At 37.8% G+C, this 21,138-nt stretch overlaps 1 protein-coding gene across 12 annotated transcripts in view; it reads left to right on the top strand.

Moving 5' to 3' along the window:
• CCDC186 (coiled-coil domain containing 186) overlaps positions 1 to 21,138 on the top strand; it is a 59,232-nt gene that overhangs the window by 13,425 nt on the left and 24,669 nt on the right. For 11 of the 12 annotated variants that reach the window (XM_080403354.1, XM_080403363.1, XM_080403353.1 and 8 more), the window contains 14 exons: positions 2,249 to 2,942; positions 5,972 to 6,098; positions 8,483 to 8,611; positions 9,498 to 9,710; positions 10,358 to 10,477; positions 11,028 to 11,153; positions 11,475 to 11,573; positions 12,322 to 12,408; positions 13,200 to 13,342; positions 16,292 to 16,547; positions 17,226 to 17,415; positions 18,493 to 18,573; positions 19,616 to 19,826; positions 20,879 to 21,098. In XM_080403354.1, the coding sequence (XP_080259480.1) occupies positions 2,263 to 2,942; positions 5,972 to 6,098; positions 8,483 to 8,611; positions 9,498 to 9,710; positions 10,358 to 10,477; positions 11,028 to 11,153; positions 11,475 to 11,573; positions 12,322 to 12,408; positions 13,200 to 13,342; positions 16,292 to 16,547; positions 17,226 to 17,415; positions 18,493 to 18,573; positions 19,616 to 19,826; positions 20,879 to 21,098 (2,682 nt within the window). In that variant the 5' untranslated portion in view covers positions 2,249 to 2,262. The remainder of the gene's footprint in view (positions 1 to 2,248; positions 2,943 to 5,971; positions 6,099 to 8,482; positions 8,612 to 9,497; positions 9,711 to 10,357; positions 10,478 to 11,027; positions 11,154 to 11,474; positions 11,574 to 12,321; positions 12,409 to 13,199; positions 13,343 to 16,291; positions 16,548 to 17,225; positions 17,416 to 18,492; positions 18,574 to 19,615; positions 19,827 to 20,878; positions 21,099 to 21,138) is intronic. The other variant, XM_080403355.1, reaches the window with a different exon arrangement.

Genomic DNA, 21,138 nt, shown 5'->3' with positions numbered 1-21,138 from the left:
AGCACTTGGTAGAGAAGAAAAAAATGTACCTCAGCTTTGTACTAATACAGCCTCTTTCTACAGCTTACTGTGTGGATTTTAAGCTACCTATGACAAGAGGGAACAGACAGTAGAAGGTGTATTTCTTCTTTCCTCTTAGCTGCATCATTTGCAAATTATCTTATGGCTGTTGACTGTATTAAACGCACCATCCTCAAAATAACAGTGTTTTTAAAAGCTTTTTGATTAAGTAGGAACTAGTGTGTTGTTCTGCTATCAAACTGAATGCTTTTTCTTGTTATGTTCATTCTCTTTGCTTACAGCTTGAGATAGTCAGTGGGGGTTATTTCTTTTGTTTGCTTTATTTTAGAATAGCAATAGTACATTTTGAACTCTCATAGTAGCATAAGTTCTCAAAAAGTAGATAGGAACCAAACGAGCAATTGTTTTGGCTGCACAAACCAAGTGCAGATTTGTTGGCTCCACTGTTAACCTAAGCATAAATCCTTTGAAGCAAAGGGGAATCAGAGTTTCTATTAATATCAGAGAAGAACTGTTTGTAAAATGGTGAGTCTCTTATAACTTCTTACATTCACCATCTATGTTCTCATTTGTAGCTTTCCTTACCATGTGCTTTCTGGTTCCTATTGATTTGAACTCATTTAGGGGCTGCAGCGTTGAGATTTTTGCTTCAGAACAAAAAAGGAAAAGTGGTTTGCTTGTAACTTAAAAATGTGTAATTGTCATTTGATGATTTGTGACTGTTATCCAGTCATGGCATGTTCCCTTTCATACTTTCAGCCTTATGCAGTTTTCTTTATGCTTTACTCTTTTGATTAACTGGCAATTGTAGCCCAACTGTTGGTTTCAGGTACTAGCAGCAGGTTTTTCTTTGATGGTAATTTCTGGTAGAAACAGCTGGGATGAGGCTGCGGCTCTTTCTTCTAATCATATTTTTATACTTAACAGTGAAAGGTGATAGTGGTAGCAATTAGTCACAGGCCTAATGGGATTCATGTATTCCTCTGTTTTAGCAATGTGAGCCTCAGTACTAACTGTTGGTTAATAAGGCAGGACTCTGGAGGAGTGTAGCCAAGTGGCGCAAAGGGTTTGCTTTCAGACTGAGTCAGTGCGCAGAGCTTGGGCCATGTAGTTGAATGACTTTGTGTGACTGTGTAAGAGAAAGCTAAACAAATGAGAAAGCAAGTATGAAAACAAGCTTGATGTTGCAAGATGGTAAGGTTACTGCTTCCCTTGAGATAGTTGATGGAATAGCAGAGTTGGAATTTATAAATGAAAAGTTTGCCTTGTTTTTAAATAGTCTAATTTATCCTGTATTGGAGGCTAGGGTTGCATCTAAAAGTTATGAATGCTGTAATGAATTTCTCCTAACGGAAATGGTGTAAGAGCTTCTTGTGCTTGCTAAAAATGCCAGCAGTCTTTCCAGACACCTGACCATCTGGGATTACTGAAAAAGAAGGTACAGCATTATACCCAGGCTCTTCCATAAGTGTTCTGGCTATTTGGATCTCAATATGGTGTCCTTCTACTAGAATACTTTCTGCGTAGCTTTTCAACTCCTCAAATGTTTGCTCTGCAAGGTATTTTTTGAGAGAGCAGATCTGCCACAGACCATCTGTGCTCTTCCAACAGGGGATTTTGGCTGCTTGAAAGCAGATGGGAAAAGAGAATCTCACCCCCATCCTCCCCCAGCCCCTTCCTTTAGGTTACTGGATACAGATACATTTTGCTGTGTGGGTGGTGAGTGAGGATGTGACAGTAAAGTTGTTGAGTATTTTGGTTGGATGAAGGAGTTGTCCTATGTTGTAAAAAGGAGTAAGTCAAGACCTGTTACAGAATGGTCATATTGTTGCTTTTAAACCACATATAGGAAAATGAAAGCTGTAAGGCTCTAGGTTTTGTTTTTTTTAAGTCTGAAGTGTTTTTCAGAGTTGATTACTTGAAATTTTTGTGCATTTGATAGAATTATTAATTCTAAAAAGCTCTGCTTTTTTACTGTCTTGGCATTTATTGTCCCACTACTTCCTGTTTGCTATCCTTGATCTCTCACCTTCTTCAGAAAAACTTGTGTTGGAGCATTCACTTAGAAGTCAGGCTGGAAGGTCAACAAACTCTGCATAACACTTGCGTATCTAAATATTTTTCCCCTATGAATTTTACTTTCCAGTAGCCTTTCTTCCCTTATCTTAATCTGTTTTCATTTTGATTTTGTGTATAATATGTTGTGTAATGTGGATTTTACTTCTAGATTTCCAAAGGAAAATGATGGAGGGATATTTACCAGAAATGCAAAGCACGCTGGAGCCAGTCAATCGGTTGGACAATGCCTCTTCCAGGTCCCCAGATAATGAGAAGTCTGATAATGCTTCTGGAGTGAAGGACTGCTCAAACATCAGTTATACTGGAGATGGTGCTGATGTCTTGGAAGGGGAATCGAGGTTGTTGCCCTTGGACCAGGATTTAACAGCTTTTGGCATAAGCAGCAATGGGACCCTGTCAGAAAGAGAGGAGCAGCAGCGTGGAGGGGCAGACTGTGGTGCCAATACCTGCTCTGAAAGAAAGATAGAAGGCTGCACAAAACCAGAACATTTATCTAGTGAAGAATTGGAACGAAAAGATCCAAAACCTAATCAGACAGAACAATCATTAATGGAAATACTACAAGAGCTAAGGGAGGAGTCTGACTTTGTGAAAAAGCCAAGTGATAAAATCTATTCAGAAAGCCCTTATGACACAGACTGCACAAAGAAGCTTATTTCCACAATACATCAGAATTCCTCACAGGAGGATTTGCTAAAGGAAATAGAGTCAGAACTCTTATCTACAGATTTTTCAAAGGAACGGAAGTTCCCAAATGGTGTGCAAAAGGGTGAACATGCCTTGGCTGTGTTTGAAAAATGTGTGCAAGATAAGTACCTGGAGCAAGAACAAACTATAAAAAAGTGAGTATTTGAGTTTGCTCATCACGATTGGAGGTGTGTACTGAACAAATTTGGGTGGATGTTGTGTACAACTGCATACAACATTTTGGTAGGAAAAAATCTCTTGTGAGTTATAAGGACAGTTAATAAGCTTTTTTAGTTATGCTGTCTTAAGTGAGGATTTTTTTTTTTACTTGTATGTACTTGTAAATAAAAATGTGTGCTTAGGTCTCTGAATTCTTGTGGAACTGAGCAGGAACTGAATAGCCAACTGTTCAGTTGAGTAGCCTGCCAGTGTCTAGAATTACTTAAATACTGTAAAAGTAACGGTGATGTAAAAATAGTCCAAGGTTCATTCAGTCCATATATGTCATTGCAGAAATGAATCTTTGTCATTATACTAACTCCTGCAGTGTGTGTTTCATTTATGAGTTTGAAATTGTTTGTTTCTTTTTTGAGTAGTATTGTCTCCAGTAATAATCCAGTAAAGCTTCTAATTAGTTGAGAGCTATTCTTCGAGCTGGAAATGTCATATATAAACTACTGTCTTACCACATTTTATAGGAGGGCTTTTGAAATGCGTGGCTTATAGACTTTGCTGTAATAAACTGGGCTTAATAGTTCCACCAGCCAGTTTACTACGTGAAGAATATTTATATTCATCAAAAACCAGTTCATTGCTTGATTTCTTGATTCACCACTTGGCATTTTGTATTCTGTTACTCCTTTAGGAATGTTTTTTGCTAACAAAATGTAGCCTCTAAATTCAAATTTATTCCTGCTTGCAAAGTAGAAATTAGTGTCCTACTCTTCATATAAGGCACTCTGATACCATGGTATGGGAGGACGTCAAAGGGAATGAAAACAGGCAAAGGGAGAGATGCCCAATAGATAAAGTGTTCTCTTGCACCTCACCAGTTGACCTCTGACAGAAATGATAAATGTGAGGAAAGCCAGTTGATGGCAGGAAAGCTTGAGAATGCATAGTTAGACATTCAGTAATTATGGAGGAGGAGGAGGAGGAGTGGGAATCTGCAGTGGTGGGTGTGTAGATGGTTGTAATTCCAGGAGATGCTAAGTTCATGAGTTATTTGGGTTTTACTTACAGTAAACTCAAAGGCAGGTCAGTGTTTTTGGCTATGGATCAATTACTTTCTTAGAGACAAATGTTTATATAGATACATGTCTGTATTATGTATATGTACAGAAAGTTTTTTATATAAACCTGCAGTGGTTTGGCCTCGGCTGGATGCCCGGTGCCCACCAAGTCGTTCTGTCACTCCCCTCCTCGGCAGAATTGGGGGGGGGGGGGGGGGGGGGGGGCGGGGGGAGAAAATAAGATGGAAAAAAACCCTAACTTGTGGGTCAAGATAAAGGCAGTTTAATGAGGCAATAGTAAAAGTCATATGCATGGAAGTGAAGGAAAACTAAAGATGTATTCTCTACTTCCCATCAGCAGGTGATACTCAGCCACTTTGCTGGAAGCAGGGCTTCAGTATGTGTAGCAGTTGCTCTGAAAGACAAATATTGTAAATAACAAATGCCCCTCCTTCCTCCTACTTTCTCTTAGCTTTTATATCTGAGTAGACATCATATGGTATGGAATATCCCATTGGTATCTTTGGGTCAGCTGTCCTGGCTATATCCCCTGCCAAGATCTTTCCCACCCCCAGCTTACTAGGGTGAAGGTGTGGGGGTGGAGACACAGCCTTGATGCTGTATGAGCATCACTGGTGTGTTATCACCCCCTTTCTAGCTACGAATACAAACACAGCACTCTGAGGGCTGCTACAGGGCTCAGCCAGACCATATACAACACGTCTTTTGTGTGTCTCTCTTTATTTTCTTTCTTTTTTTTTTTCTTTTTCCCAGCTGCACCCCTTTGACTCTTGGAGACTCACCTCAAGAGTGTAAAACTGCTGTGGAACATTTTATGTTTAGTCCAAAGGGCATTCTGAGTTGGGTTGATTTTTGTCCCTTAGTTTATAATCAGCAGAATTTCTTGTAACATTGCTCTGAAAATAGCGCAGTTATCTCCTGTGATCAGATCTAATCTAGGTGAGCAGCAACTGTGTGAATTAGGAATTTCATTTGTAATCCCAGAATATTCTTCAATAGATTAGAAAACATATCGGAAGTGCTAAGCACTCTTTCGCTGATGTTTTTTAATTCATCGTAATTTAGGAAACTAGGTTTTTTTAGAGTATTTTTTTTTTCAAAGAAGGGGAACTAAAAATGATAGTGTATGTGTAAAGGGATATTTAAATATCTTGTTCAGGTAATTGCAAGCCTCCCACAAATTCATGCAAATAGTGGTCTAGAATATCCACCATCTAACTGTATCTTCAAACATCTAAATACATTTGAGACTCTTGTTTATACAGCAATACCGACAATGTAACTTCTGAGTTTTATGTATAACTATCTTCTATTGCAGTGTTGGAAGGTCGAACTAAATACATGTCAGCTTCAAACAGCTGAGCTGTGAAAGAACAAACTATTGCTAAAAAATTTAACTTCCTAAGGATTGTGAGCGTGGACGTTGTTGTAGTTATGTACCCACTCAGGACTTAAATCAGGGTTCCATTTCTTACCAGGTTGTGAACTTCAAGGGCTACACTGAGCAATCCATGAAATGAATACATCTGTGTGTGTTCAGATATTTGACTAGTGGAACTATCATGACTTGAAGTTACTGTCTTACAAATTCTTTAAAATTATTAACATTTACAGTTCTGTAGTTGCATAGAGGTACCAAATGACTCATGTCATCATGGACCGTAACAACCCCAAAACACTTTCTCACAATTTTCTCACAAGGAATATGCTGCTTACTGGTCAGGCATTAAGTTTCACATGTACAAGAGAATTCTTTTGTAAGGCTTTTGTAGATTTCATTAGTGTTTCTGGCTGTAACTCCCAATAATATTATCAGATCAAAGAGCAAACCCCATATATCTCAAAATTAAAACCAACCAACCCCCCAACCCCCGTACTGATGTACTTTGCTTTTCATTCTTTTTTTTTCTTTTTTTTTTTTTTTTTTACAGATTGATTAAAGAAAATAAAAAACATCAGGAACTGATTTTGGAAATTTGCTCAGAGAAGGACAACTTAAAAGATGAGTTGAAAAAACGAACAGAAACAGAAAAGCAGCACCTCAGCATTATTAAACAGGTACAGATAACAAAAAGAAGTGCTGGTTAGTATGTCACCTGTATGTGTTGTCACCGTTGCCACTGATAAAGACATCCTTGGTAGTGTAGAGGAGAAGGAAGGAATGACTGTGCTTAATATCCTAAGCTTTTTAAGAGTCTAAATCTGCTTTTCCAAGAAATACTCATTGGCTAAAAACATTTAGTGTCTTTAGATAAACTGACTTTCTAGATTCACATCACTTGAGGGTTTTGTATCTGGAAGTCTCTCTTCAAGTGAAGAGAGTTACCATTTCATGGGTTGTCCTGGTAAGTGGGTTTTGTGGACCTTGGCTTCCTGCTGGACACAATGTATGTTGGAAGGCCTGTTAGACCATTTTATGAAGAAATGACACATTCAGTCTTTTATCCTAATAGGATGATTTATTTCTTGTATGTAAACATCAAGATCTTAATTTGTAATCTTTATCTTCTGTTAACTGTTTCATCTGCTAATAGAAGTGGATGGGAGTGTAGTTACAGTTGTTAAATGTTAACAATATGTGGAATAACTGTAAAGGGTAGAGCATATTAACTGTCATTGTGCACATTATTTTGGTATTGTCCATTACAATATACAGGCATTTCCCCAGTGAATTGTTAAAACCATGACAGGCCAAAGAGGAACATAGAGTGTGAATTGGTATTTTAGTGTGGGAAGAAAAGGTTCACATCACGTATGGCTGCTTGCCTGTACACAGAGTTATCTAATGATGTTCCTGCAGTTGCTTGGCCAGCTTTATAAACTGATGATAGATTACAGCTTAGAAATCTGGCAAGAGATAGCATTTAAAATACTAATTTCTGTTTGTCAGACTACTGGTGATACTGCCCTAGTTCTCAGGTCTCTCAATTTCTGCAATCGCACAGAAATCTATTCTGCAGTGTGGCAGGCTTGTAGTGTTCCAGAGAAATGTATTCACGTATGTAGAAGTTTGTTTGGTTAATTATCAAAGAATCTTTGAAAATCCATGATGTGATTGAAAATGGAATGGAAAAGTCTTATTTTTAAGTTACAAATTAAAATTGCATATGCCTGAATAAGTCAGAATGAGCAGCTTACTTGTTTTGTCTTGTGTGCATTTCTGTGATAGCTTCATGAACTCATACAGTGCTGTATCACACAGCAGTTGCTTTATCCCATCCTGGGGGTGTGGGGGAAAAATTGTGAGGGAATTTGTTTTGCTTTCTGGTCAGATAAGTAAGTTCTGTGGTATTACATGCTTGCAAATGATTTCAGAAAATACTGGTTTGGAGTGTAATACTTCTATATTGTAGTTGGATAGCACCTTGAGTGGCAAGATACATTGCAGTGAAACACTTGAGTTTTTCCATTTGCGATGCAAGTGCTTTATTGTTACAGTTTCTGATTTAGTGTTTTCTGGTAGCTTTCAAGTAAAGGAAAGCTTAGCTGTGCCCATAACTGTATGCATGCATGCTTGTATGTGTAAAACCTGGGGGTTTTTTATGGGAAATGATTCATTTGCGAAGCTGAACAGGGTGTGTTTGTGATCAATTCATTGTGTGGTTAGCAGAAGTATTTTAGGTTGTTCTTGCCTTTTATGTAGCATTTTGGAATTGCACAAAAAACCTGACTCTGAGATCTTGTACTTTTTTACACATACACCCCAAACCAAACAAAACCCAACCAAAATAACCTTGGTGACTGGCTTTCCCGTGGAACAAAGGGATAGTCATTACGATAGAATTTGAACAACCTTTGGGTAGTGTGACAGCTTATGTAGCCATCACTTGCTCTCGCACTAGTGTTGCTGTTCCTTGTCCTGGACTTGCATGGCTGTGCAGTGAACACGCTCTGGGAAGTGCTCCAGTTGAACACTGGTAATCATTCTTCAGCTGGATCAGGTCTCTGACTTGGTTCACTAGGCTGCTAAAAAAAGTGCCAGCACAATGACTAAGCACCTCTTATTTCTGGAGTTATTTTTCCGGTGAATTAATTTCTAGTCCATTTCAGTATTGCTACACGACTGCTTTGTTGGCATGGTAGAGGATATGGCACAGGGATAGCAACAGAAGGGTGGCAGGTGAAGCAGCTCTGGATAGCCAGCACTGCTCTGGCGCCTCAGCATTTGCTGTCAGTCTAAGTTTTTGTGTGGTAAGTTCCTGTGCCTCATGTTATACTTGATTTGATGCATCTTCAGTCTCATTGATGATAAGAATTGACATCTTTCGTGCTTGTACTGTAATGCAAATCTAGATGCTGATATGGATAGTTGCAGCTTGACAAGTGTAAAATACAGGTTAAAATCTGTTGAAGTATCTAATTTTGTGTGAAATGTTCCTGCCTGTACAAAATATGACCAAAGTCTTATTTTTCCTATAATTATATCATATGTTGTCTTTTAGTTGGAAGCAAGAATGGAAGAGCTTAATAAAGAAGTGAAAGCTAGTAAAGACAAACTTTTAACTCAAGATGCAGCAGCCAAAAATGCTATTCAGCAGTTGCATAAAGAGATGGCTTTCCGAATGGAACAGGTATTATGGAAATACTGTTGTTTACTGAATATCTTATGAACAAACTTAGTTCTTGTAGGAAGCATGAAGCCTCAGTTGTTAGATCACTAGGTAAGGCAAAATTTTCCAAAACTGGAACTACTACCATGCATTTATCTATGTATTTTTGTAGCTGGCATCAGTTGATTGCTAAATAGCTGTTAACACTGATAATGTTTCTATGTGTGGAATTCAGCCCTCAAGGAAATCTCATTTTCCTTGCCTGTAAGCTGATATTGATTCAAAAGGAGATAAAAGCTGGCAGCAGGTTTTTTCAGACAGGCTATTACAAATCCTAATATTTTTCTCAACTCCAGCACAAAGCTCTTATTTTGTCTTGTGTATAACTGAGAACTGAGATGATTTTTTTTTTCTTCTTAATGTCATATAATGCCAAGTATTTTCTCTGTTGTATGAATTCTAAAGCCCAGTGTATGATTTTTATTTTTTTATCTTTTTAAGCAGACTTTGTAGGCACTGGATGAGGGTGATCTGTAAAAATAAGTCATGGGATAATGATTGTGCAGTTGACATGTGGATGAGGGAAGACAGATGACTGGTGCTGCTTATTTGTGAAATGATTTTGTTACTAAAACTTGGCAAATACACTTCTTTCCTTCTGAAACAACAAATTATATTCCAGATTACTAACGTATTGATACCTCATTTGAGATGTTCAGCTGCAAAGCTATGTATTTACTGTTAAAGCATGATTAATTCCACTACTTAAGTGGGATCTAATGTTAGTCTTTTTTGAGTCCTACTTTGTTATGCTACTGTACTACAATATTGAAAATAGCCAGTAATGTTTTATAAAATCTAATTATGAAATGCAAGATTGATTTATTCTATTTTATTATTTTTCAAGGCAAACAAGAAATGTGAAGAAGCACGCCATGAAAAGGAAACAATGGTGATGAAGTACGTCCGAGGGGAGAAGGAGGCACTTGACCTCCGAAAGGAAAAGGAGATACTTGAGAGAAGAGTGAGAGATGCAAACAAAGAAATAGAAAAGCATACTAATAAAATCAAACAACTTTCTCAGGAAAAAGGAAGATTGCACCAGCTCTTTGAAACTAAGGTACTCTTAAGTATTGCTGTATGTCTTGAGTGAATGATTAAAAGCACTATCAGAACAACCTTATCCCTTGTTTGGTTTTGCACTTGGTGAAAGAAACCTGTTTTCGTTTGGTTTTGCTGTGTAGCTATGAAAATCTCTTTCCACCAAGGGAAGGGGAAGAAGTTACTGAGTTCTCATTGTCCTCTTTTTGAAGTTCCTTTTAATAGTTCCTTGAATACTAGTTTGTGAAACATTAGGCACTTTTTTTTTTTTTTTTTTTTTTACTAAATTGCAGATGCCTAGATTTTAAGGGAATTTCTAGCTTGTTTGGTATTTTTATTTTGTTAAAGGCTGTAATGGCATTAAGCTATTGCAGTCTTTTTTTGTTGTTTTTCTGTGTTTTCACTCTGTATTTTCTCTTTTGTACTGCTGAAAATTGGTAATAAAGCAACAGAATTTTTCAGATCCAATTAAAAAAAATGTCATTCTTTTTTTAGAAGCCAGTAAGAGATTTCCACCAAACTCTTAAATTATCCAGGTGTTTCAGCTTTTGCAAAATCCAGACATTAAGGAATAAACCTTCTGCATTTGACACTTGAACAGCAGTCTTGTTGCAGAAGCACTGGATGATCTAAATTCATAAAATAAAAGTTACGAAATCTTCTTAGGATGGTGAAGCCACTCGACTCAACAGAGAAATAGAAAAATTGAAAGAAGAAATCAACTCTCATGTTATTAAAGTAAAATGGGCTCAGAACAAATTGAAAACAGAAGTGGATTCACACAAGGTTAGTGAAGTGGTACTGGTATCATGACATCAAAATGTAGTCAGAGGAATGTAGTTGCTATACTATTTACTTTATATATAGTATTAAAATCTGGTTCTGAAGTGTTCTTTGTTTAATTTGAATATACCTGCAGCAAAAGTCAGAATAGTGCTCTTAGAGATACTGAAGATACTGATACTGAAATGGAAATGTTGAAAGGATGTGAGGGGAGGATGTCTGGGGGGGATTCTGTTTTATCTGGTGAGCAACTTTATTTGTGTTTTTTGTGTGAATTAACTGTCGACTTTAGTTTTTATGTGATAGAGTTAAATCTATCATCTGAAAATGAGCATGGCACATAACCAAGAAATCCTTTTGTTGTGCTTTCGTTGTTGGTACAAACGAAATTGCATAAACAGTTGAATGGAAGCAAGAAGAAAAATAATGCTGATTTCTTTTTTTCATAATTCTTTCCAGACTGAAATAGGAAACTTTCCTAGTCATAAAAGTTTTTTTCCCAGATTAAGTTGGCTAAATAGGTTTAACCCATTATTTATTACTGTCTTTGTAGGAAACCAAAGAACGCCTCAAAGATGCAATGACAAAATTAACTGAAGCAAAAGAAGAAGCGGACCAGATAAGGAAAAACTGTCAAGAAATGATAAAAACCTATCAAGTAGGCACATTTTCTCAGGAGGTGAAATTAGTGTTTAGCATCTGAGTCTTCTTTTTCCTCCCTTTCTATCTTAAGCTGTAGCAAGGAAGAATTAGCCTGTGAGAGCTACAAAACTGAAATGACTAGTCACTGATTTATTTATTTGGAAAATTGTTAAATAAAAGGGAAAACGTGTCTATTAGCATGCGGGGTGTGTGTGTCTTTCTTGACATGTTCAGAATTATTAGATATGTACCTACAGCAAAGACTCAGTTATGTGAAAAGCTGTCTGCATGCTCGTAAAACTAGAAAGGAGAATGTAAAACTCTAAAACTCTGTTTACATTTCTTCAATTCCTTTTAGGAGTCAGAAGAAATTAAATCAAATGAATTGGATGCAAAACTCCGAGTAACTAAAGGAGAACTAGAGAAACAAATTCAGGAGAAGTCTGATCACCTAGAGGTAAATGCATGGTGTGTGGAGGCAACACAGTTGGCAACCTAATAGTTAAGAATGCCACGAGTTTTCAATTTTGAGAATCTTACTTTAAGCTGCTTACAATTTTTGCCGAACATTTTTCTTTGTGCCTAGTACTACATCCAAGGTATCTGCCTCCAGCCCTGCTTTTTGGAGGATGTTTTTAGCTATTACCTTGGATTCAGTTTTTAAAAACGAAGTTATGGGACAAGTGTGATATGATGAGAGTGAAATAACTGCTCTTTCATTTATAAACACGAAGTTGCTGTGATTTAGAGCACAAATTCAGACTATAGGCAGGCCTTTCTCTGACAAGTATTTTGCCAAGCTACATGGCAAGGAGAGACAGGGAGCAGTCTCTGTTCTGTGTAGAGATTCACTAGCCCAAAAGCTAAATTCTCTAATGATTTAATACCTGCTCACAGCTCCTGTGCCATCTTCAGTTAACCAAGTGTCAGTTCGCCTGGAACTTTCCCCAGGGGCTGTTGCAGTGTAGATTTGTACACCTAAAACCAGAGTGCATAATCTCACTTTTGTTCTCAGTTCTTCTGAGAATAATGAAGCTTTTAGGCTTTGCTTTTTGAATAAGTGAAACAAACCTCTAGGGTACCTGTTCTGCCTTAAGCCTGCTCAGCTGTTGCAATGGCCTGCATTGGCCTAGATGTTTTTTGACATCCCAGGGGATGCCACTGTCCATTTAGATTTCTCAAAAAGCTTCTCACTCTTTAAAAAGGTTCATCATGCGAAAATAAAAGAACTGGAAGACTTGAAGAGAACATTTAAAGAAGGCATGGATGAACTTCGAACACTGAGAACGAAGGTAATGTGTGCTGTGTTGGATTGCAGTGGAGGCTAAAGGCATGGTGTTGGGGTTTGGAACAAGACTGTATTCAATCTGTTAATTGTATTTTTACTTCTTTCGGAATATGAAGTGTGATTAGAGGCTGGCTGGCGTGACACTAGAAGGGATAAGTAACTTGACTCTGGGTAGCCTTTCTTAGGGAGTTTCTGTTGATCCATAGTACAACGATGTTTTGTTTCATGGTATGCACCTCACTTTACTGAAAAGTTGAGAAACATTTTAGTAAATATCTTGTAAATTCAGTAATTTTAGAAGTATTTTTCATTTTCCAAACTTTTTCTACCTGTGAAACTAGTTTTGTAGGGTTCATACATGTGATCTCTGGTAAAGGAGTATATGTTAGCCGTAAATTCTGAACAGTCTAATAGATTAGGATGCCAGTCCCTCTATCCAGAGCAGGGTTTAACTCAATAGGACCTTAGAAAAAGGGAGGAAGACATAATAAGGGATTGAGCTGGTAACTGGGGAAAGATAATGTCTTTGGATCCTGGTCCATTAGACTGGCAACTTTTTAAGTCTTTGGACAAAAGTAATATTAATCACGCTTGGTTGATATTTTTTTTTCCTTTTTTTTATCTGTTTATTTTTCATACTGTATTTGATCTGAAATACTTGGGATATTGTCCTAAGCTACTTGGAACTGCCAAAAATAACACAGGAGCTTTGTACAACGGTCCAGACATTTGATCAGAATAATTTAGTTCTGAAGTTTCGGAGGATTAATAGTTTCTGTTTCTTTTTCTATTTAGGTGAAGTGTCTAGAGGATGAGCGTTTAAGAACAGAAGATGAATTATCCAAGTATAAAGAAATCATTAATAGACAGAAAACTGAAATTCAGAATTTGCTGGACAGAGTCAAAACTGTAGATTGTCTGCAGGATCAACATCAGAGGTACAGCTGTGCACTTTGAGGAATGATTTAAAAGATTAGCTGGCATGTGGAAAATTTTTCTTTATTGAAATTATTGATGCTTTAAAATGTATTGTAATTTGAAGAAACCCTGTCCTAACTTAAATGTGTTTCTAATCTAAATCAATATTGTTAGTACTGGAGATAACCTTGGTGGCTACTTATAAAACAAGGGGATTGAGGCTGATAAATGTAATTCAATGTCTTTCATTATTAGAATAGGAAGTGCTTGCTTTCTGGCATGCTTTATAGGAAATTACATCTTCTAGGTGTCTGTCCAGTGCTTATTTTATTGAAAGATTGGGGAAAAGCAACTAAACTGGAAAGACAGATTGCTTCAAAATTGCGAAGGATGAGTTAAAGCATTTAACAAAAAGGATTCAACATATCTGACATGCTGTATTCAGATGGTAGGGAGCAGTTGTATTTCTAATGGACTGGAATTAATTCTGCTGTGTCAAAGCTTGCTCATTTAAGAATGTGAGGGAAATAATCTCAGAAAATTAGGTTTGTGAGCACTTCAGAAGTGTCTGAGCATAGTCATGTTTCTATATGGTGCATATGGACTAGAATATACAAATGCTATCCATTTCACTGATCCATTAACCACCCACATGTCCCTTCTGTGCTTGTAAACAGTTCTTACTTAAAATTGAAAAATGTTTTGGTGATTACATGCCTTCCTCAGGGTTTAAAGAATGAAGCATTTTCCATTTGCTCTGTGCTGGTCAGCTGTATTGGCACCATGTCATCAGCCTTTCTAGGGAAACTGCGATATGTTAGACACAGCTGAAGCTTACGCTTTGATCAATAACAGTTATTTTTCACTTGGGATCTTGCCAAATGAGTTAAAATGACTGTGATGGCAGTGTGAAACTACAAATGTGTTTTTCCAGTTATCTTTTGCTCTCAGTAATTGAGACATGCTTAAATATGTGTCTCATTCCCATTCAATTTGGATAGACATTTTTTATTAAGTATCCTTCCCATACAACACTTATTATCCCTACATCAAGTTTCATATTGTCTTGTATTTCTCTTTTAGAATTACTTTAACATGTTTCCAGTACTCCTCAAAATGTTTGATAAAGCTGTGGAATCTCAACCAGAGATTTAAAACTTGAACCAGTAAATTCCCGTTATCTATGAAAGGGAAATCCTGGAATCTTGACCTCTCTTTTTTCCTATTGTTGTGTAGAATAAACAAACTTACTGCCTTTCATTTTCTTGGAAGCAAATGGAAGGAATTTCATCTTAATTCACACAACCTTTTGTGTTTTCTTTATGAGGAAAGAACAGAGGAAGGGAGGTTTCTTTAGTCTAGGGAAAAGTTGGAATTGAGTTGTCCTTAAATATATAAAAAGCTATTATAAAGGGAATGTTTGGCTATCCTTGTTCACTGGAAGAAGGATGAAAATAGGGATTTTTGCAGGAGAGATGATTTTAGGTTGAATGCTGGTAAGAACTTTATGGTTGAGCTGGATACTGATTACCTTCAGTGTTGCGTGGTCTCCTTCATTGGAGTATTTTAAGGATAAGGCTAGCGGTCTTTTAGGATAGTCTGAATATCTAATTTTGTCTGGTTCAACCCTATTGACTAGAGATTTCTGCTGTCATAATGAAACAACATATTTGGAAATGTGAAATACAAGCATAACCTTGTGGCGTAGGTTTTTAGATGGGAACTATAAGTGAGATATTTTGCATTGTAAATGGCTGAAAAAAATCAGTCTTAAGGCTTCTGAAAAGTGGAATTACCCTAAAAAAGTCTGTAAAGGCAGGATGCTATATATTTGATGTTATATTCTAGTAATGCAATGCTAGCTAACTTCTGTTGTTGTTAACCACATGAACTTCTCATTTTGGTAGCTGGAAGCATATAACTTAGCGTTCTAGTAGAATTCAGTTACTCAGTTTTGCAAAATTACAGTTTTCAGAGTTATTAATGATTTGGGTTGCCTGAGCCTCACCTCTGCTTGAAGAAACACGTTGATACAGGTTTGTTGATTTAAAGTGAATTGAGCCACCTGGTAATTATACTGTCTGATAGGGAGTTAAATGAGATCTGTGCCCTTGCTTTGTATAACTTTAATTTTATTTTAAAATTCAAATATATATATGCTCTCAGTGAGAGAGTTGGGGTTTTCTGCAGGTGTCAGAAGGTAAGGTTTTAAACGGGTGTAGAAAATCCTATGATGGAAGAACTAAGGAAATAATGCAGGAGCAAATAAGAGGAGGACATTTTTAGTCTGTAACTTTTTAAACAGCTATTTAGTTTTGGAATTACTTTGAATCACTTTCTCTAGAATGTTGATCACAACTGAAGATACAGCCTTCTCACTCAAATGGATTGCAAGTGGTAAATCAAAAGTCTGCAAATGTGAGTGCTTCGGTAGAAACAAGAACTTGTTTTATGGAGAATTGGGGGACGGAGGGATAGTAGAGTAAGACAGGTCCTTTGAACTGGAGCTGCACTGCGCAGATAAGGGTGTTTGAGAAGTCACCATACTGCTGTCCTGGAGAAGCTCAAAACCTGGAGTATTTCTGCGTCTCTTAAAGATAAATCCTTTCACAGAACGACAACCTTTGTGCTTGCAGACCTTCCTCTTATCTACGGGATCTGGTTTTGAGGGTTTTGTTTATACAGAAGCTCGTGAAGTTGAATACAGAGAGATGGTCTTCCTTGAAGAAGCTAATGGCTGCATGTCCTTCTCTAGGGTACAGATATCTGTCACTTCAGCACTGCAACATGTCATGAAATGGAATCTGCAAACTCCCATGGCATTTAAAATGATCCAGTGACTAACAGATGCCCCAGGGTCATTAATTGTTCCTCTGCCTGTTTGGTCCTGTCCTGAATGCTTTTATTTCAGTAAGATTTCATATCTGTAATCTCAGGTTATCCCTAACAAGATACAATTGTTTTGACAGAGATGAACAAGAAATCAGTGCTTTAAAGGAAGAAGTAGATGGTTTCAATTCTCTGGTTGCTGATCTTCAGAAGGACATTGAAGGTAGCCGGAAAAGAGAATCTGAGCTGTTGATATTCACTGAAAAATTAACCAGTAAGAATGCACAGCTTCAGTCTGAAAACAATTCCTTACAGACCCAGTTGGATAAGCTTTCTTACAGTGAAAGAGAGCTGCAGAATCAGCTGGAATGTGTTCAACGGAGTAAAGATGATCTGGTGAGTAGTGTGCATAGTGTCCTTTGCACTAGTAAGATGTCTTGATACCGACAAAGATGTGGCACATTAATTCCACCTTGTGTCTTTACTTACTTGACTGCAGTTTCTTATTGAGTTTGCCAGTTTGATAGGATAATAGCAGCGGGATGTGAACATGTCACATTTCTAAGGGGCAAGAAATTCTGAGGCACACTGCCCTGCAATGGGAGAGTATTACTGTTTTGCTCTTCCTGCCTTTCTGGGAATACAGAGTTGTCCTCTGTGCAACTGTCATTGAAACAATCAAAAGGTTGTAATTTGGCTGTGAAATTTATTACTGTAAACTGTCTCTTAGATCCTGTTTGTACTATGAGATAAATGTAATTTTTAATAAACTTAGTGTGTCATGGAAGGTAATACGACTGCACTGTACAGCTCTGTATGGCTCTGCTGTATCATGTAGATGTTCTGGAGGTAGTTCAGGAGTCTTACTGCAGCATTGCATTGTGCTGCATACTCATTTGCAGTGGTAATATTTAGTCTTAACGTAATGTAAAATGTGAATGATTCTTAGGTTAAAAGCTCGGGGATTTTAACTTACTAGCAGTTAAGTTATGGAAAAGTTACGGCTGTTGAGCATATTTTATTGTTAGGCTGAAGTTTTTTTCAATGTGACTGAAAATAAGACTGCAATTTCAGGCCACCAAGTTACAGAAGGAGGAAGATCAGCGAAAGCTAGAGGTCGAGACGCTACAGGCTCAGCTAGCTTCAGAGCAGAAAGAATTGACAGCACTGAAGACCCATGTGGATGAACTGAAAGATGAACTGGCTACCCAGAAGCGCAAGCATGCAGCAAACCTGAAGGATCTCACAAAACAACTTCAGCTAGGTTGAAATTATTTTCCGATATCATGAGTCAGCCCCATCTGTAAGCCCCCTCACAGTGTCTGGTAGAGACTGAGGTCCTGTCTGCGTATGTGCACTGTTTGAATGTAGCCCTTCAAACTCTCCCTGCCCCTGAAGACACAGCATGAGTGAGCAAGTTAGATCTTGTGGAAGCTGCAGTTACAGGAAACAGGCCTTACTTAGCGTCAATTTTCAGTTTTAAATACAACTTTTGAAATGAGCTTAGACATAAAATGAAAGATTTGTTTCAAAAGAGCTTGGTCTGTTATCATATACGTGACTGCTGAAGTGACACTGTAGGTATATATGGATCCTAATCTGTGTAGGAGTATATTCAAAAGCTGCCAGAAGTTTCCTAGTTGCTGACTGTATCAGGAATTGCTGGTGTCTGTTATTTTTTAGTATATTAAACAGAGAGCCTCATTTTTTAGATATGGAGAGACTGATGGCTAATCTTGTCAGCAAATAGAAATCATTAAACATCTAATAATGCCTGTGCTCTGAATGCAAATAGAATGTAATCAAATCGGTCTGAAATGTATTTGAAAGAAGGCGCCCTGTTGGCATTGTGCAAGACAAGTTCCCTGTCTCTCTTTGTGCATACATGAACGGCTGTGCGCTTTCCCTATGGAACGAGTGGTGCTTCTGGCACACATACTACACACAGCTCCCAGCGGTGATACAGTTGGAGATCTTGGAACAGTTGCCATTCTGTCATTCAGTAGTTATTTACATTGCAGTCTTAATCAAAAGTAAAATCAAATTTAAGTCTTACTGTTCCCAGTTAATCCTATGTATGACATTACCTCCTTCAACTGGCAACTGCTGCAGGGTGTAGGGATCACGGTGGACATTACATCCAGGTATTTCTTGGCTGGGAGCAGGGAGAGGAGGGGGCTATTCATTTTTGGAGTTTAAGTTGTTACCGTTATCTTCCAGTGGTCAAGCCATGTTAAATCAGTGCGGGTCAGAGAGGATTAGGGGTTTTGTATGTGTTGTAACACTATGATTTTTGGGTTTTAATCTGCTGTTGGTAACCATCATTTTGTTATACTTTTAGCACGGAGGAAATTGGATCAGATGGAAAATGGTAATTACGACAAAGAAGTCAGCAGCATGGGGAGCCGTTCCAGTTCATCAGGTAATATAGCACATAGCAGGGCTGCCAAAACAATCCTTCGATCTTAGAAAGGTTGCCATGGTGTGCTGCTGTGAGGCTTCCTCTTACTGTGGCTTGTGCATATGCACTGTGTGGGCAACCTCCCGTTAAGGCTGACAAAATAGCCTTTCAGCACCAAAATGCACTGGGCTGAATGCAGTTGTAGATGCTTGTTCATATTATGAGATTAATGTTTATAATGTTTATATATTTTGGTTCTTTTTAAATGCCTACCTCTTTTATTTTGTTGCTTTTTTTTGTTTGGAGGTAGTTCAGAAGACTCAGTTTTATAGAGGACCCTCTTAAGTGCTGCCAGAGGCAAAACAGAAATGAGCCGTGGCTTCCAACATTGTTTAATTGCACTATTGACAGTTGCAACTGTGTAAATGATAAATCAATTAGCATGTTTAGAAGCATCAGTGTATTTGTGTAAAATTCATTACTTTCTATCCGTTTAGAAGTGGTTATCTTTAGCACTGAAAACATCTGTTTCCTTCCTCGGTATCTTCGGGTTTTGAGTTGGGTTAGTGCCATCAGTGTCCTGTAATCTCACTGTATGAGAAAGATAAATACTGAGAAGAACAGAAAGAAAAGAAAATACTTCCAGCTCTAAGTGATCAGGGCTGTGGAGTGTTTATACATAGGGCTTTTTTCAGTCTGTACCATTTTCATGTGTTGTAATGTTAGTGGACTTCCAAAACAGGTATGTTTAAAATCAGCTCAGTCTCGTATAAATTAATATTAATGAACGTGAAGGTCCTTCTGCAGGAATAAGCATTACTGAAGCAAGCACACTTAGGCTCAAGGAACTATGCTAGAGGACTACACTGCTGTCTCGCCATGTGTCATTCAAATGGTATAAAATTATTTATATAAAAGCCTGCTAACATACAAGAGAAACTGACGCTCTGAAGAAAATATCCTAAGCTACTGAAATGTAATGAATGCATGCACTGTGTTAGCGGAGACATTTTACCTGGTATAAAAGCAAAAAGAGCTTTTACAAATATGGATATGTTGGCAGGGTCCCTTAATGCGCGCAGCAGCAATGAGGATCGGTCACCTGAGAATACTGGATCTTCTGTTGCTGTGGATAGCTTTCCAGAGGTCGACAAGTCTGTCTTGGTTGAAAGAATACTAAGGCTACAGAAGGCACATGCTCGAAAAAATGAAAAGATGGAGTTTATGGAGGATCACATTAAACAACTGGTGGAGGAAATCAGGAAAAAAACAAAGTAGGTTCTGAGTTCTGTTTGTACTGATTTTCAGTGTGGAGCGGGTGCACAAGACCAGTATTCTGCATTTTACGTAAGACAAGTAATGGTCTAAATGAAAATATTTAAAACAAAAATACCGCAGTGACAATAGATCTCAAAGTTATGGTCGGTCTTGGAGTTTTTTTATTTCCTTATCTTCCCCAGCAATTACAATAATTGCAGAGTTGTTTATTACTAAAAATTTTCAGGAGAAGTAGATTGGTGCAAGTGTGTTTTTCATAGCAAAATGGTCACCAGGTGGCTGATTTGAGGTGGACTGCTGCCACTGGCTAACAGAACACTCCATTCTCTTCATGTGCTTAAAAGAGGGCTGATTGTAAGTATTTGTTTTGGAAGGAGAATCTACAGAATTCCAGATGGTAGTTTGGCATGCTTGTCAGACAAACAATGTACCTGAGCCAGAGATGGTCAGCATTTAATGTGTGAGCAGGGAAGGTTCCGCTTACATGGAAATCTCATCTTGCATGATGATGTCTGGAACTTCAGTTAGGAGGGGAAGAAGTCGTGCCATATACCTTCCCCTGGAAAATACAGTTGTCTGTTAAGTATAGCTCTTGCTTAATGAGTGTATACATCTGTGTCCATCTGATACTGTCTCACAGAACATGAAAACAGCTTGTGAAGACTATTGAGCAAAGACTTTGTAATTTTTGTTTCATCTGTAGGAAGCTTAAGATTCTCTGTCGGGAGTCTTTCAGCAAAGAAAAGTAGAGGCATTTTTTTTAAGTACCTTTCTTGCTCCAGTAGCAATATTACTTTCTCAAAATAATTGTTAATATGTAAACCTTGCACACTGTGGTGACTCAGCTTGCCAGCATCTCCTACAGCACTTCTGGTATGCCAGGTTTTCCTCTAACCTAGAAATTGCAGGAGTTGATTTTTACTGCCTTTTCAGTAACACAGTACTGCTTGAAAATAAAATTATAGTCTTATGTTAGGGATCTGAAGTTACTTCAATGTCTGACTTTTCACTGCCTTGTAATGCCATGTTTTTAATTTCCTCCCCCCAGAATTATTCAGAGTTACATTTTGCGGGAAGAAGCTGGAACACTATCATCAGAGGCCTCTGACTTCAACAAAGTACACTTGAGTAGACGGGGTGGGATTATGGCATCTCTGTATACATCTCATCCCGCAGATAGTGGTCTCACATTGGAGCTCTCCTTAGAGATAAACAGGAAGCTACAGGCTGTGTTAGAAGATACATTACTGAAAAATATTACGTTGAAAGTGAGTAGTTATGCCAGTTCTTCCACACGCTCTTGTGGTT

This window comes from Falco punctatus (genome assembly GCF_963210335.1).
Source record: "Falco punctatus genome assembly, chromosome: 9".
Classification (NCBI taxonomy): Eukaryota; Metazoa; Chordata; class Aves; order Falconiformes; family Falconidae; genus Falco; species Falco punctatus.
This window is presented reverse-complemented; position numbering and strand designations above follow the sequence as displayed.